The sequence below is a fragment of the Bos grunniens genome, chromosome 8, assembly GCF_055505025.1.
Source record: "Bos grunniens cultivar Pamir isolate PY7600 chromosome 8, Bosgru_T2T1.0, whole genome shotgun sequence".
Classification (NCBI taxonomy): domain Eukaryota; kingdom Metazoa; phylum Chordata; class Mammalia; order Artiodactyla; family Bovidae; genus Bos; species Bos grunniens.
In genome coordinates, this window is record NC_141172.1 from 77,790,623 (window position 1) to 77,809,020 (window position 18,398).

Here is an 18,398-nt window from a genome sequence, read left to right on the forward strand (position 1 = left end):
TTACTTTCTCCCTCAAGAAATTGACTGAATCTTCTGAAGGGGCTTTGTGACTGTAATTTAGGTGCAATTAAGTTAAATTTAGTTAGGGTTTGGTTCATTTAGCTACTGCTGGAAGATGCTAGATGGGAGGAAACGAGCAACATCTCAGAGGCAACTCTGGATCTAGAGGGTGTGTGTGTCTCTCTCCTGGGCTCGAGCAGCTGGTAGGTGTCGAGGACAAGGCAAACTGAACACCTATCAAGGTGAGGTTTCCTGTTCGTCACCTACGTATAGTCCTCAGCTGTGGAACTGTAGACTCCTGTAACTGTGGATAAAGGCAAAATATTTTTGCAATTGTGTGTGTGTGTGTGTGTGTGGTTGTGGAGTTGGAACTGAAGTCATGGAATAGTTTTCAGATGTCTTCCATCAGGGGTGTGAAATCCCTGAATCCCTCTTCACAGTCAGTGATATCACCAACCAGAGGCCACAATTTTGGCATCAAAAGGCCATTTTACCTCCTGAGAGGAGTGGGATAGGGTCCTTGGCCAGCCTGTGGCTTTGGTGGCTGGCTGTGGTTCAACACAGCCTTCTTCAGCAGTCCTGGGGCTTCTAACTGAGAGGACCACAGTTTCGCAGGAGTGTGAAAATGGACGTTTTGAGCAAAGTTTCCTTCTGTGAGTTTTTACTTAATAGCTTATAATAAAGAATTTGTTTAGGCCTATGATTGAAAATGCAGTTGAAAGCAATCATTTGCAGTGGCTGCTGAGTTGCCTGCAGGATTGAAGTGTCCTGCTCGTGACTGTGAATGGAAATCTGGAAAGTACAATTATTATCATGAGTAGCATATGATTATCCTAGAGAATAGCACAAAAGCATCCTAGCACACCCCAGTGGTGGACGGACTTCACCTATTTTAAAGTCCCCTTGGTTCTTGAAACATTTATCTCTTGGTGGGTGACAGAAGTCCTTGTTTTGGAAATGAAGCTGGAGAATTTTTTTGTCCTAAAGTGCCAGGCTGAATTACACAAGATAATTTAAAAGACGTTTTGATGTCCTGTCATCACAGTGAAAGGTAACTTATTACTGTATGATCAGTGAGTAAAACATACTTACAATAAGGATTTACCATATAGTACAGGAAACTATAGTTAATGCCATGTAACACGCTATAACAGAAAACAAAAAAGAATACATATTTGTATATATTCATATGCAACTGAGTCACTTTGCTATATGCTTAAACCTAACACAATATTATAAATCAACTGTATTTCAATAAAAAAGTATACTTAAACAAAATGTGATCACTGAGCCCACTTCTGCCTGTGTGCTTTTATCTGTAAAATGGAAGTGCTCACCTTCCTTTTCAATACTTAACAAGCAAATGATATTCCCCTTCCCAAAAGAAGTGTTAAATATGACTCATATATACTTGAGAAGGTATAGGGAAATCAGATTTTTATAAATTGAATATTTTTTGCACCCAGTATCTTAGTAGAGTAAAACAAAAATAACCCCAGAAACATAATGGTGAGATAACTTCCAATAAAGTGGAAACTAGATTAGGTTATTAAAGAGGAAATTATATCACATTAAAATCTAGAACATAAGTTCCACTAGATAAACAAAAATAATGATGTCAGTTCTAATGAGGTGGATGAAACTGGAGCCTATTATACAGAGTGAAGTAAGCCAGAAGGAAAAACACCAATACAGTATACTAACGCATATATATGGAATTTAGAAAGATGGTAACAATAACCCTGTGTACGAGACAGCAAAAGAGACACTGATGTATAGAACAGTCTTATGGACTCTGTGGGAGAGGGAGAGGGTGGGAAGAGTTGGGAGAATGACATTGAAACATGTAAAATATCATGTAAGAAGCGAGTTGCCAGTCCAGGTTCGATGCACAATACTGGATGCTTGGGGCTAGTGCACTGGGACAACCCAGAGGGATGGTATGGGGAGGGAGGAGGGAGGAGGGTTCAGGATGGGGAACACATGTATACCTGTGGCAGATTCATTTTGATATTTGGCAAAACTAATACAATTATGTAAAGTTTTAAAATAAAATAAAATTAAAAAAATAAATTAAAAAAATAATGATGTCAACATATGCCTCAGTTCTTCCCAGTCCACAGGAAAAAATGAGAGAAGGGCCCAGAGATACAGAGAAAGTAAGACATGAGAGAGAGACAGAGACAGGTTTAGAGAAAGATGGAGAGTCAGAGGCGGAGAAGGCAATGGCACCTCACTCCAGTACTCTTGCCTGGAAAATCCCATGGATGGAGGAGCCTGGTGGGCTGTAGTCCAAGGGGTCGCTAAGAGTCGGACGCGACTGAGCGACTTCCTTTTCACTTTTTCAGTTTCATGCATTGGAGAAGGAAATGGCAACCCATTCCAGTGTTCTTGCCTGGAGAATCCCAGGGACAGGGGAGCCTGGTGGGCTGACGTCTATGGGATCACACAGAGTTGGACACGACTGAAGTGACTTAACAGCAGAGAGTCAGAGAGAATAAGAGAGAATATATCCTCAAAAACACATTTGGGCATCTCTGAAAAATGAAACAAAAGGTATAAAATTGGGAGATAAACTAGAAAGACTCTTGGCTACACAGCCTGGAACAAGACAAGTGTTTGTGAAACTTCCAGTCTAGAAAGCTTTAAGGAAGGATATGGTCATTAGTTGGTTCAAAGTCATAGTAAGCACTTACCACAAAGTCCTAAATGGGCTCAATGAAGGTGGACCAAGGTCAGGAGAGAGATTATTTCAAATGCAATATATATATATATATATATATTTTTTATCAGTAGGATAGTTTGAAATTTCCAAGGCTTGGCACCTTGTCTAAATATCCTAATTCTAGTAACTGTACTGAGCTGAGGAGCTTGAAAATGGCTTGGGGAGTATTAGGTACTCATATGAACTCTACTCACTTCAGTATGTTAGATTTATTTCATCACCGTTCTAGAATGGGCAACTGAGGCTCAGAGAGGCCAGGAGAGCCAGGATCCAAGCTCAGTTCTGCTGGCTTCAGGCTGCTTTTTGCTCTCTAAACAGCCATCCTTGTGGTTTTCTTTCAGGCCTCATGCAATTAACAAAGAAGATAAAAACATAGGGAAATTGTACTTACTAAGATTCTGTTACAATGCCAGCTATAAATAAAGTTCTAGAATCTTGTAGAGTTAAACAGTGGATGGTAAGTGGCCATAATTATGAAGAACAGAAGAACAATTTACAATCCGGTCATTACTTCTATGCCCGTGTAATTATACTCTATCCTTTCATCTATGTGACATTATAGATTTTTACACCTTGCTCATAAGGCAGTGCATTTGTCCATCACATGTCCTTTGAATGCCTCTTGTGTTTACGTAGATGATGATTTCTGTTTTGAACTAATAATGTGTGTAGAGTTACAAGGTAAATAGCCTTTCCCTTTTAATCACTTTGACTTACTAAAGAACTTCCTGTAAGGTATGGAAAGCATTCCTTAAAATAATGTCAGATGTTTGGATACACTAAATTTTCATTATAAGAAAAAACCAGAATATATTGTTTTCCCAGTGTCTTGGTTCCAGTTGATTCTTGGCATGGTTGCTATAATTCTTAACCAAGCTGTTATATTTGGTATGCCATGTATGCCATGCATACTTTATTTAAAAAAGAAAATAAACTGTGAAATCTGGTGTGTGTAAAAATGCACTATCTTGAAAATTCAGAGTTTTCTACATGTATAAATTGTACCTAAACCAAGGAAGTATGAAGGGACTTCCTGTGTTACTATTGCATGAAAGAATTGAGGCAGAGAGAATCTTGTCTTTCAGATATGGGTAAATGCTTAAAGCACTGAGGCTGACATCTGTTCCAGCTGCTCTAAGATATTGCTGTGGGGTTAGTCAGGGTTGTGAGGTGGGATGGGCTTTTTCTAAAATGAGCTCTTTTGAGCAAATAAAAATGTCACAACGGTGGAGACTTCCGGAATCTGGGGGTTAAGTCAAGTCAGGGTTCAGCTGGCTATCCAAGTCTGAATGCATATGAAGTCAAGTCAGGGGTTCAGCTGGCTGTCCAAGTCTGAATGCTGTGTCTATGGGATTGATTTTGCACTTTTCATGTTTCCTATTGCAATTAGAGTAGGTTCTCCATATTATCGAGACTTTTTGAAATGGGTCACCTGCGGCTGCTAAGAAGTGGTCAGAGGGGTTGGCTGTGGTATTAACATCCCGGGGGTTCCACCTGATGGGGAAATGCTTTTGGACCATGGATCCTGTTCTTGGTGGCTGGAATGGACTGGTGTTCTTTCAGACTAGTGAGCACGTCTGGGACATTACCTTATGTACCTTGCTAGAGTAAGAGATGACCACTGGAATATGAGTTGGATTCACTTCTGAAGGGTCTGATCTGGGACTTTCAATCTGGTCATGTCCCTCATAGGCTCTCCAAGGGCAGGTGAACCACCTTCCAGACCCCATCGCACCTCAGATGTTCTGGAGGAGAGGCATGTTTTATTTCTCATTTCACCATCATAACTTCTGAGATGATGGAAGTCCTTCTGTTAATGTTATCCTGGAGAAAGGTCCCAGAGAAGAAGGGCACTTTTGAGTGGAGGACCTCCTTCCTGCCCCGTGATAGTCTCCTGTTTCTAAACTCGGGCACACACACTTTTCTGCATAAAAGGCTGGGGCCAGACAAGAATCTTGGAAGCCTGGCAGCTTCCTAAATGTGCCTGAAGCAGCCATGGAGGCAGAACTGTAGTCTGGGAGCAGGTCCCTGCGCAGCTGACAGTCATGTCCTTGCTTGTGCGGGCTGGGCAGTGAGGAGGAGGTGGTATGGCGGCAACTTATGAGAGAGGGAACCATCACAGGATTGGGGAGTGGCCACAGTAACTGGACTCCTTGAAGAGCAAGAGTTAAGCCCTCAGGATGTGGCCTTTGGCAATTTCACCTTGTCTGCACTAGAGCATCAAATGCAGTCCACCTCCCAAGATGTCCGTTTCCAGATAGCTCAAAGGCCTTTGTTTTTTGATCCTGTTCTCAGTCGGATTTGGATAATTCATGTTTATTGTAGTCAGATAGTAGAGATTATCAACCTCACTTCTCTTTGTTTTGCTTTCTAGAATATTTGGTGCTTAGCTGAGGTTTCATTATCTTGTGCACTTTGCTAATTGAATGGAGATGAGATTTATGAGGTACCTCTATTCAAGAGAAGGTAATTTGTTTGACCTTCCTCTCTGCTTCATTGGAACCATTAGTAGATCTGACTTTCCTGCTTTGCAGTAATAGGCAGAGACACTGGGCACTCTAAAGACCCCTGATAGCTGCTTTCTTAGCAGGCATCCTGAGTGTTACTAATTTTCAGACTCTGTCGTTGAAGCATTTCTGGGAATGCCTAATCAGAAAGTGGTGGTCCAGGACAAATTTTACTTTTACCTACTCTCTTCTTTGAAGGACCATCTTGAATTTGGACATGGGGTCATCGTTCTGCTCTGAGGCCTTATTATATCTGTGTTCACTCTCCAATAATTGGGGCTACCCTCTCTACATGCTTGAGGTCTCCCAAGTACATCAACAGCAGTGCTTTACCTCTAAGTTCTCTTCTTCCTCTTGCCCTTCCTTTTTCCATCTCCTACTTTCATCATCATTATCACCAGCACTATCGTCACCACCATAATCTCCACCGTCACCACCACCACCATAATCTCCATCATCACCACCACCAGTATCTTCTCTATGATCATCACCACCACCATCATCACCATCATCATCACCATCAGACCAGCTCTGGCTGCCCCATGTCCACTTGTTTTCTGTTGCTTATTTTATGCATTATTTACTTTTCTAGAAATTTATTTCCAGATCCATTTTGATCTGTGGGCCTTGGTTTTACCCACGACTGAGCGGAGCTGAGCAACTTCCTTTGTGTATGCTTGAGGTTCTTGCAGGTTTCTGTATTGATAGGTTAATTGAGCAACAGGTTTTACGTCATTTGTTTTCTGTTTGGATACTACATTGTCGTCCTCTGGATTCATATACTAAGAAGAATCACTGTCCGGAGTATTTTGGCAAAAACAAATCTGGACACAAATCTATATTGGCAGCAGCAAGTATGTGGTCTTCTGTAATGAAATTGACAATGCCATGCTTATGTACTGAATGTTTGAGTCACTGGTAAGCCTCTGGTCTGAGAATCATGGAGTAGTGTCTTTAGGAAGATATCATTTCACCTTACAAAGAGTTACCCTATAGATTTTGCAGTGTATGTTTATTGTCCTCAGTCAGAAGGCAAGGCACAGCCCGCAGGAGGACACTAGATTGATTTGGGTATTTCACCGTGTTTGTAGTTCAAGCCTTTTGAGTATTTAATGCCCCTTAAACCATAAACATTTTTTTCTTTCCTACTCTGCTTATGGCATTTTTAAGTTATTCCGCAGATCATTGCAATGGCCTTGGTCTTTGGATGTGCTTCCCATCCTATGTGAAATCCCTGATGTGATGGTGCATGTGGCCTCGGACACTTTTCATCAGGCCCTGCTGATCAGATCACATCCTCCTTCAAATCATTGAATTTTAATTGTGCAAGAGCTTTAGTTTTCCTTACACATTCAGGTTTTGCCAAGAACTTTGTGTTTCCTGCTTTAATTTTCAGCTCATAACTTAACTTCATTTTATGAAGTCAAACCTGAGCTTTAAAAGCTTTTCTGACTGTCCTCAGCCATTTACTTTAGTTTTTGTTCTTCAGCTAACAAATTGGCAACAGCTTCCTTTTTCCCACTCCCACACCCCATAATTCTGATCATCATGAGAATTAGAATGAACCAAGTCTAGTACTTTTCCCCCAGGAGCTGAAAATGCTTCAGGAGGCACCCACTGGTTCTTGTGTCTTAACTCTGCAACCTTCCATATATTCTGACCAAATGTGTGATTTTATACAGGAAGCTTTGAAGTGATTTGATTAACCCAGTTACCAGTGAGAAGCAGCAGACCCTACACTGTATTGTCTCTCCCCTCCCTTCCATTTTGGTTCTGTTCCCAAGTCCATCAAAGTTCAAGAAAAGTTTTAGACATTACTATGTTTGGCTTGGAATGAATGCTGTCCTTGGTAGCATGAGAGGCAGGCAGGGCATAGAAGATATAGAGACATGCTCTCTACCCTCCTGTGCTTAAAGTCTAGGATGCAGGAAAGTAAACAGAAAAGATATAGAAGTTTAGCAAAAGTACAAAAGGAGAACATGTTAGTGAATGGAAGAGAATGCTGTAGAAGTTAAGAGAGAATGAACTAATTACTCGAAGGAAATGGCTTTTATGCTGGATCTTCAAGAATGGTGAAGGCTTGCTTGGTAGAAGGTGATCTTAGGAGATGTGATGGTGTGTAGACGAAAGGAACGTCCTTGGGAAGGAAACGGGGTGCTTGAAGGATGGTTAAGCAGCTTTTGGAATGAGTGCAGAGGAGGATCTAAGCTTAATTGTTGGGAAATTTTTGCCACAGTTGCAGGTGATACCATTTGTAAAGAGGGACTGACCATCCAGAGGTTCTGACTTTATATTTCAGCTCTCATTCTGTTCCTGGGTGACCATGGATGTATCACAACAGCTATGTGGGCCGAGTGACTCACCTATAAAGTATAATTGAAAAGGCACAAAAGCAAAGGCTAGTTGATGCAACAACCAACAGATACTAAATGTTTTACAAGGATGTCAAGTGAGGACAATCAGGGCTTCAGACCAAGTGCTAAAATAAAACAAAATTGCACCTGGCTCAAGTCTAACTGAAGGAAAGCATTTTACCCCCACCATTTCCTGGACACCTAATCCTACAAGAACACAGGAGATTCTCTGATTTTTACCTGGTAAACATTTTCCAGAAGGCTCTGGGGATGTTTGCTTTGCTTTCCAATGAAGGTGAGCTGCCATTCTGGCGCCCTGGCCACCTTGCTGTCTCCAAGGTGGCAGCGTGCCCTGCAGACACCAAGCTGGCACTTTTCTACTTCTCCAATAACAAACGCGATAAGATCTGCTTTTTTAGATTGCAGCTGCATCTTTCTTCCGTTCCCTTAGCATCCTTTCAACTCAGCAGTTTTCCTTTTTGCTTCAGATAAATTGCTGTTAATTTAAATGTACTGCAGATCCTTGCCATTTTATGGCTGATTGCTTCTGAGTAATAGGAGGAAATTGTGTGCATGTTTGAATGTAAAGAAGTCTAAATGGGTCAGAAGCCAATGGTAAAGAAAGCACAGTGCTTCACTGACCTTCAGCCCCCTGGTCCTTCTCTTTGAAGAGGTCGATAAGTGGATCCAGAATCAGCAAATAGCAGAGACCTATCCGGGTTTTTCTTCTCTGCTTTCAACTTGACATCACATTTCTCATTCAGCACCTGCTTTATCCTTGTTCTTATTTAGCTCAGCTAAGTGTAAGCAGCGGTGGCAGAGTTTTTCTAGAATTGTTTTTGATAAAGGAGCTGTTGTCACGATAACTACCGTGCACCATCGGAATTCTGCAAACGCTTCAGAATGTCACATTGTCAAAATATCTATATTTCAGACTCAGAAGCTAGACAGCTCGTTTGGCTGCTAAACCCACAAGATGTTCAGCCATTTGTTGTGGTCTAAAAACTTTCCCCCTCACTAGGAGAAAATAATGATCTATTGTTTTATATCATTTTGTAGCCCTTTTTTAGGGTTTCTTATAAGATGAGAGGGCACAAGTCATTAGATCTTGGTGGCTAAGTTGGGGTCCTAATTGAAATTTACCATCAACCCTTTGGAAACATGAAGCATTGGATACATTTTCTTAAGGTAGTCAAGTTTTAAATGAAACTAATTTTTCATGAGTTGGTGGTGTATCTTTAGTGTATCAGTGGTATGTGTGAGTATCAAGTATATGGGAAGGAGACTGACTTGCCTTCCTTGAGGTGAGGGGTGGTGTAAGCCATGCTTTACATGCAGGCACTACACACTGCTTATCAGTATAACAAGCTGGCTTTTCATCAAGAAAGACATAAAGTGTGTATTTTAGGGTGGCTTTACTTGCTTTTCTTGCATGGGTGTGTGGAACTGCGATGTGTGTCTTTGAGAAGGACACATCACAAAAGGCAGAGCATAAGAAGGTTACAGAGGGACACGACACGACATCAACTTAAATGAGGCAAGTGCTGTTGCAGCCTGAGCAAATGGCAGTCCAAAAGAGCTTCCATTGAGTCCAGCAAATTGTTTCTCCTAATTTTAATAAATAAAAGAGGCTGTACATTATTTTTTTCATTTTTAAAATGTATTTTTTTATTGAAGGATAATTGCTTTACAGAATTTTGTTGTTGTCTGACAAACCTCAACATGAAACAGCCATAGCTATACATATATCCCCTCTTTCGAACCTCCCTCCCATCTCCCACCCCATCCCACCCCTATAGATTGATACAGAGCCCCTGTTTGACTTTCCTGAGCCATACAGCAAATTCCTGTTGCTATCTATTTTACATATGGTAATGTAAGTTTCCATGTTACTTTTTCCATACATCTCTCCTCTTTTCCCCTCTCTCCATGTCCATAAGCCTATTCTCTATGTCTGAAAAATGTGAAAAAAAAAACAAACAGAAGAGCCTGTAGTGCGGGTTGGGGAGCTGCATGGCGAGGAAAGTGGCAAATAGAAGCAAATTGGAAGAACAGCCTGGTTCCAATTAAACACTCTGACATCAGTAAACTCTTCAAGTTCTTGTATGGGGTTGGCCCAAAAGTTTGTTTGGGTTTTTCCATCAAATGTTACGGAAAAACACGAACAAACTTTTGGGCCAACCCTATGCCATAAACCCAGTGGAAATAAGGTTTGCATTAGCAGCTTAATCTATTGTTATTTTAATCAAGTAAACCCTTTAAAATTGCATGTTCAGAAAAACTGGTATATCGAATCAACAAATATTTTGTTTGAGGGTGATGTCTTCTGTTTGTATCTCCAAGCTTTTCTTGCTTTTATCGGCAAACTTGACATCCTCATATTAATCCCACTGTTTCAGTGGGAAGGAATCTGAGATCCACCCTCTTGAAACCTGGAAGAGTAGCTAAGGTTCGTTCATTTGGTATTCTCAAGCTGCGTACCATAGTCCACTCTTCAACTAGTGCTGCTTGTGTTTGCCTGGAGGCTGGGCTTTTAGAAAGAGACTAGAGACAGATATGAAGGAGACTTAATCAGCATCACTGTGTGCTTCCTAAATTCTCAGTGCTCTGTGGGTGATTAAATCCATAAACGATGTTTGGCATTTGTCCCTAGTTCTTTTCCTGAGACTTGGAAGGGCAGGAGAGAGAAGTGCCATGGAAATTAAGCTCCATAGACTCTTTTAGTGTTGTTGTAAATGATTATACAGCTTGGTGATGGTAATTACAGCTCTGGAGGCAGATGACACCAGCACTTGGCAGACCAGACACCAGGTTGAGGAAAATCGAGAGTCTGGAGGGTTGGTTTTAGAAGTGTCTTCCAAAGCTAAACTTGAAAACGTCTTGGAAGCGTCTTGGGGGTTTCTACTATGACATCATCTATTCTTTCACTTATGAAGCTAATGAAGATTCATGCCATTTACTCTCAGAACTCTGTGTAATAAAACCTTCCCTGTTCCTGCTGGGTTTTCACAGGCAAGTTTGGAGAAAGCTTATCACTTCTAAGGTCATGGTAGGGCAGCCACCGCACCAGAGGTTCTGGGAATTTGAGTTCCATCCCACACTAGCTGTCAGAACTTGAGAGGCTGCTCAGTCTCTAGGCCTCAGTTTTCTCACCAGTTAAGCAGGTGTAACAATAGAACCTATCTCCTAAGGTTATAGGGACTTTATTTAAGCAAAGAGCTTAGAAGATACCCTGGCACAAAGTACATTTACTGTGCAAGTGATTCCCTCAACTTTCTCCATCTGGAGTCAATGAAGTATTTGAAGTCAAGGAACTCCAGTTTCTTTATTTTTGCATCATATATTACAGTGTCTGCTATTTGGTTGGTGCTCAGTAGATGTGTGCAGAATTAGTTGATATTAAGTATTATATATGTTTTATATATTATGTGTACTAGATACTACATGTCTTAAATTGTATATATAATATATATACATACAAATATACTTCATGTTGTATGCTATATACCATATTTTATATAGATTCTACATATGTGCCATAGATATGGTATGGTACTTAATTAAATATATGCAGTTAATTAACTGAGATTCCCAGGTGGCACAGTGGTAAAGAATCTGCTTGCCAATGGAGGAGATGTAAGAGATAAGGGCTTGATCCTTGGGTCAGGTTGGTCCCCTGGAGAGGGAAATAGCAATCCACTCCAGTGTTCTTGCCTGGAAAATTCCATGGACAGAGGAACCTAGCAGGCTACAGTCCATGGGGTCACAAAGAATCAGACATGGCTGAGGGCATACGCACGCACACACATGCACACACTCACACACACACACACACACGCACAATTAATAGTAGGATTCCTAAAAAAGAATCTAAATCCTCACATGAGCTCAATATTTCTCCAGGTGAAGCCAGCCAGTTCTCTGATCTAGCTGAGTAATTAATTAATTATTTTAGACATAATTTGGTTTTATAGGTAGGAAAAGAAAATTAGAATTTGGGTAGATATATGTTATTGGATTTTATTTTTTCCTTATATATAAAAACTACCGAGGGGTCATCTTTTACTGTGCACAGATTTCTCCTCCTTAAATTAAGGTGTTAACATCTGAGACAGTTGTGGGTGAAATTGCGTGCAGGAATCCTTTGCATCTCTTTCCTGTGTTTCCTGTGCCATGTAAACTCAGTTTTAAGTCTAAACTAAGCTGTTAGATAATGAGACTCCCATTTTCTCCTGATTCCTGTTTTGTAATTGCATTATCTTTATGTTTTCAAGCATATTCCATGTTGTGTCTCAGTTTTGATGTTTATTATGTTCTTTTAAAAGTGATTGTACTTGCATGTTATTTTCCATTGATTTTTCTTTTGAGCATGACTTATGTTTTATTTTGTGTTTCTTTTAGGTTTTGTTTTGTTTCATAAGATTCCACTGGATGGGTAACTGAAATAAAGGAAAAGACAGAGAAGGGGGCTGTGGTGCTTGTTGGTTGATGCTGCCTTGTAAGCTGAACTCTGGGGGCCGGCATTGACCTTTCCTGGGAAGTGCCTCTTACCTGGGATTTCCTGGTAGATGTGGGTGGTATTTGTAGGAGGTACCGCATGAAGCCCGCGGGTGCCGTGAACTGTGAATTGGGGACACCAATGCAGAGACAGCTCACAGGCAGCTAAGAAAGTCAAGAAAACAAATTAATGCTTCTCTTTTGTTCTCACGATCATTCAAATACAAAGTTGAATTGAAATACTGTCGGATTGTGCTTCTCTTCAGAAAGGTGTGTGCTGTTTGACCGTACTGGAAATGTATTGATTTTCAATGTTGCTGTTTATTAAAGGTGAACTGTAAAGTTTTAAAACAAATCTAAATTTAGGAACAGGTGTAGGTACACACTAAACAGTGGAATCTCCATTTAACATGAATTTTAGCACTGTTTTCTGTTGTTTAATCAGTACTGAGTTCAGAAAGTTTCACTTTTCCACCTAGAAAGCAGTGACTAAAAGAGTTAAGGGCATATGCTCCATCGCTGTGGGGGCTTGGGGATAGCCTTGGGAGTTTCTTTCCTTCACTGGCTGTTCAGGTCCAGAGTCAACGCAATCAACAATAATGCTTTCCTTAAAGTGTATCAGCAGACAAAAAAAAGAAATGGAAAAAGAAAAGAAATAAGCTAATTGGTAGGGGGCTGTGAATTTTGGTCAGCCATAGTTTCAGAAAAATCGGAAAGATGTAAAGTATATACATATGGTGCATATGCCCTTTTATTTGACCTCTGTGATCCACCTGCTTTTTAGAAGTTTGCCGAGTGAGACGGCCGCAGCATCTCACGCTGTTCCCATGACAGAACTGTAGCTTTTTGCTCTGAAAAGGCCTGCGAGCTGAATGGCTGGCCTGCTGTGAGCAGGAGACCACATTCTAAGAAGGGTAGTCCCCTACAACATACTCCACTCCACTGGGTTTTCCTGAGCTGGACAGCTCTTCCTGACCCCAGCAGCACACAGGTGGCAAGTCACTAATGAATACGTGCTTTATAATGCCCAGCTTCAGTGCTGCAGGGGCAGCCTTCGAGTTACAGAATTCTGCATCCCTGCCTTAGTCTTACATGGACACCCGTCTCACGCACGTGGCCACCACAGTGACCTTTGTGTGCACTTCGCTTAGTGTGCACCAGGCGGGATGGGACCCCTGTGAGGTTTGGCTGCTCCTGCCTGCCTCACACCTTTCCTGTTGGGGGAACTTCAGAGCCAGGCCCGGAGCATCTTGTTTGAAAACACAGTTGGCTCTGACTGTTCACACCTGCCCATAGATGTCACAGGTGAATTGGAAACTTACTGACATTTTTGAAAAGCCCTTTTGGTGGGGGTGGGAGGGATAGTTACTCAAGTTTTGCAGTTCAGCTTTAAGGTTTTATAGATTTTTAACTGGTCCAACATATTCAGAAACATTGTTTTGAATCTGTGTAACCAAGGCATTAATCTCAACAAACTGGGATCCATGTAGGCACCACTTGATATAAGTAGATTTTCCAAGATGAATACTTTATACTGTATCTTTTACATTAGCCACAATATGTGTTATTGCTTGACGCGAACATTTCACGGAGTCCTATGGATTACAGCATTTGACTCGGCTGCTCAGTACCCCTGCCTGAAAGAAGGATGGTTCCTCCGAAGCAGAAACAGGCTGCTGTTCTCAGAAGTTGTGTTTCCCAAAGGGTTTTTGAGTGTGAGGGCAGCTGACCCTGGGCAGGGGGAGGTCTAAATATTCTCTGAATTCCCATTTTCTCGCTCACTGTTGAATGACAGTTCCTGTCACTACTTAAATTTTGATCTTTCCCAAAGGTGTCAATTTACAAAAAGGCCAGCTAATTGCAGAAATCCTGACCCCAGAAAGAAAAATGAAATTCAAACTGAGAGCCTGTCACAGGCTGTCAGGATGGTCAAGGTTCTTAAATATCGGCCATTTGGTGCAATTTTTTTTTAAGTTTTTATGTTATTCCGTGGAGTCATAAAGAGGCAATAAACTCTCTAAGAACTATTTTATAAGTATCCCAGACCTTAAGAGAGAGAAAAAAAAAGAATATTAGTCCTCAATAGCTAAAAGAGTTGCAGCTAGATTCTTGGAGAAAATGGAGAAAAGTGGACAGATAAGGCAATTGAATCAGTCAAAGAGCAGTTGACATCTCCTAGGGAACAATGAAAACATCAGGCTATTAGAAAATGGTTTCAGTTGGTCTTGTGTTCTTTGCTTTTCTTTCTTTATTTTTTTTTTAAATCCCTAAACACCTCCATCAGTAACCCAACTTCTCATTCCTGTACTCCAGACCACCCCTCTCATTCTTTGCTTTTGATGTCCCCTGTAAGAAATCTTTTTTGAGCATCCTAAAAGGATGTAGCATGCATTTTTCCATCATTACAGAAAGAAAGGCCGCAGTTTTGCTGAAATCAAGCCCATCGTCCTCCAACAAGGATGTGGCATTTTAGTGCCAGGCAGGTATCCTAAGTGAACAACGTGGGCCAGCTGAGTGAACACCATCCCCTCTAGAGGGGTGGCTGTCACCCAGACCAGCCAACTCCTGCCTCCCAAGAATGACAGCCCAGATTTCCAAACCTTCTGATTCTTTAAGAGAAACTTAAAACCTGGATTTTTTATGTGAAATGTCTCTATTTTTAAAAAGTTGGCTCAGTTATTTTTAAAACGTTATGTAGGCCAACAAAACATGTCTGTGGGCTGCCAGTTTGTTACCCTGGTCTTAAAGCAAGATCATTGTTCTTTCACTGTATCCAGTGAGAGATGGGAAAGCATAGGTTCAGATGGGACAGCACACAGCCCCTCTTCATTGGTTTTCCTTAATGTACTGATACAGCCTGTTGGTGAATGCAAAGCAGGTATGTCCTCTTCAAGAGGTGTGTCTCAGGTCCTGTATCTTGATTCAGGTCCCACTGAGACTCGCCCAGGCAGCTGAGAGATAGAGGAATAAACTCCCACTGTCATCGCATGATACATCAGTCTGAGACTAAAGGAGATCAATCTCTTAACAGGAGGAATGAATCTCCACATACTTTCATGGATTCAGGGGTTTTCTCTCCTAATCTCCAGCAGGCACTGGTTTCATTTTGACCCACTGAATCTTCTTTCCAAGAGAAAGGAATAGAAATCAGGCATGAACAATCCCAGCCCCAAGCCTGCAATGCAGAACCCAGGATTCACTTTTGGCTCTGAACTCTCCCTCCCGCTCCTCACCCGGCTTACACCCCACCCCCCAACACTGACTAGAGACCATCAGGATTGAGCCATTGGATGAGTAAACAACTCAAGGAGTACAGGCATGAATTCAGGCCAGGGGTGAGGGCCAGCATGATGCAAGCTCTCTTACTTTTTCTCTCCTCTTTTTTTTTTCTTGATTCTGTTAAAATCTCTGATTTTTTTCCTCTCTCTCCAACACTCTAAATTGACTCCATGACAGAAAGTTTATTTTTATTTGCTCTATTGGTTACTTTGCACACACTTTTTTTTTTTTTCATTGCAAATGGAATCGAAGCACTAACTGCGACCAGTATTAACTCTTTTCTAGCTCTCCAAGATGATTTATGCTTTCACTTGCTCCATTGCTTTCTGTCTAGTGCCCCCTCCCTTGGTTTTCATCTGATTTCCTCCCACTACAGTAGAAGCTCATTACATCTTCTTTTGTCCAGACTCTAGGTAATAGATTCCGTAAACTCCAGGGTCTTCACAGGGTTGCTGTATTCAGCCACGTGGGCTGTGCCATTCCTCGCTGGTGAAGGTCAGTGGACCCCCAGGCTTGTGCCACGCACCAGGCTGTATTCCAGGGAAACCACGACAGAAGTAGCCATTCCATTAAGTACGTTCTGCTATGTCCACATACCTACAGTGCCTATAAACCATGACAGGTCTGTTCAAGGACACCTGGGAAGGTTAAGGACCCTGCTGGACAGGGCAAGGATACAATTTTCTGTGGGGTGCTGCCAGGCTGAATTAAGTTAACAGACTTCCTAATCCAGAAAGTGATATGAAAACAGTTGTCAGAGAAGGCAGTTTTCAACTCAAGTTAGCCCATTTCCTTGTTTTGGTCTTCAGGGACAAAGGGACCTCCCCGCCATCTAATTTTGACAGTGAGATCACCCTGAGTTGAATACAAACTAATGTGGTTTGGAGCCTCGGGCTGGTCGTTAGTATGCACCCAAGATGGCTTGACGTTGGCTATGTCAGGAGTCTTAGTTTCACAGAAAAATAAGCATGTGAGAGGTAAAGGAAAGCACAGAGATTTTCACCACCTTTAAAATTCACCACCATCCATTTTTGAATGGAGCTTCTATAAACAGATATAAAATAGCAAGAGGTTCTATTCACAATGTGTGTGTATTTCAAATCATCACACTGTACACTTTCAACATCTCACAATTTTCTTTGTTGATTATACCTCAGTAAAGCTGAAAATACAAAAAAAAAAAAAAAAAGGAAATGGAAAAAAATAGCAGGAAACTCCAGAGAAAGACAGATCTTTGAGTTTCACTCATGTCGTGTTTAAATCCATTTGCTGTAATCCATATAGGCAGCCTGTGAATCATTCTCATGCCCTGTTTTGTTCCCCATAATGTTCCAGGTCTTAAAGTCATTTTTCCACATTTCCTGTAAATAATGGATAATCATTTTTATTTTATTTTTAAGTACTGTTTTAACAATGTGGATAGACCATAAATGTACTTGCTGAATTCATTCATGTTTTTAACAAGTCAATAAAGTTTTGTAATTCATCTCCATGTGTCTTGCATTCTCTGTAGGGACTTGTATATTTTCACCCCCACCTGCTTCAAATACATACCATCACCTCATGTGTCGTTGGTGGTGTTCAAAACTAAAGGTGTTAGAAGAAGTGTGAGAAATGTCACTGGAGTGTGGAGGAGTCCCAAAGCCCCTGTAGATTCTGAAATAAATCTCTTCTAAAACAGATTTTTAAAAATTTCAATCAATGTGAGTTGCACATTTATGGTTTATTGATTCTTGCATCAGATATATTTTCATTGGCTAAAAGGCAATCCTAAAATACAGCAAGAAGTTTAAGGGATTAAAAAGATGAAACTTAACATCCTGTGGGAAAGTCCTTTGGAATGACTCACATTCCTACAGGAGGTATTCTCAGTGCTCTGTCCCTCCGTTCTAACTGACTTTGTGGTCAAATGAACCTGATAACTTGTGCTATGACGGAGGGAGGGAGACAGAGAGGAAGACAAGTGGGCACGGAGATAAGGTGCCATCTTGAATCTTAACTGTGAGCATGGTGCCCATACTTCACACCCCTTTGGTCTCCATTTCCTGCCTGGCCACACTGTCTTTTCTCATTTTCCCCTTTTCAGATAGGACCTAAAATCAAGGTCCCCAGCTTTGAAAATTTGAGATTGCTTTCACTTTCTTGTAACCTTATAAGTGTTTTCACTCTAAATTGATGACTTAGGGATTGGAAAAACAATATGACCTGATGTCATACATACTTATTGAGCCAAGTATGCCAACCCCCTTCAAAGAACCTGTTTAGTGCTGGTGACTTGTGTTTTTTCTAAGGTACTTTTAAATGTGCTGAGCTGAGAATAGGTTTTGATGGTAATTTGAAAGTTGTATGGTAATCTGAGGTAGTAGGCACTGGGGGACTTTGCGAGTTTGAATTCCAGCTCTGCTCACAGACTAATTGACCTTGGGAAAGCTACTTCACGACTTCATTCCTCAAGAGATGAGGATAATGTTAGCAGTATCTCCCCACTGGGCTCCTATGAGACCTAGATGATGTACTTGGCGTGGGGAGAAGTACTGGGTATCACTAATAATAATACTTGAAAGGACATGGGTTTGCACTGTGCTTGGGTGTGCCTCCGTAAATGCCCTGGATTCACAGACTCACTTGCTTGTATGGGTCATTCAGCAATTGCTTGGGTGAAATAACAGAGTCCTTATGAAGGGGCGCTTCCCTCCCTGGGTCGTTTTGGATGTGGTCCAAGCAGGGATCGCCACGCTGGAGCTTTCTCAGGGGTTCTCCTAAATCTCTTCCTAGATTCCTCTCCCTGCCCAGGTGACTTTTGCATATTGATCACAGTCAGATTTGATTTTGATAGAATAAGAGGTCATGATCTGTTTGGGCCTGCATGCATGCATGCTGCATGCTAATACATCCATGCTAAGTCGCTTCAGTTGTGTTAGAGTCTTTGTTAGACCCTATGGATTTTAGCCTGCAAGGCTCCTCTATACATGGAATTCTCCAGGCAAGAATACTGGAGTGGGTTGCCATGCCCTCCTCCAGGGGATCCTTTTGACC

The 18,398-nt window shown here is 41.4% G+C and overlaps 1 protein-coding gene across 11 annotated transcripts in view; it reads left to right on the forward strand.

Annotated features, from left to right (window-relative positions):
* The window catches only part of NTRK2 (neurotrophic receptor tyrosine kinase 2), a 408,111-nt gene that overhangs the window by 154,768 nt on the left and 234,945 nt on the right, over positions 1–18,398 (forward strand). For 2 of the 11 annotated variants that reach the window (XM_086414423.1, XM_086414422.1), the window contains exon 13: positions 11,988–16,848. The exons of the other annotated variants lie outside the window; for them this stretch is intronic. In XM_086414423.1, coding sequence (XP_086270549.1) covers positions 11,988–12,025 — 38 coding nt within the window. In that variant the 3' untranslated portion in view covers positions 12,026–16,848. Of the gene's footprint in view, positions 1–11,987; positions 16,849–18,398 lie in introns of those variants that run through there. 11 annotated transcript variants of the gene reach the window in all.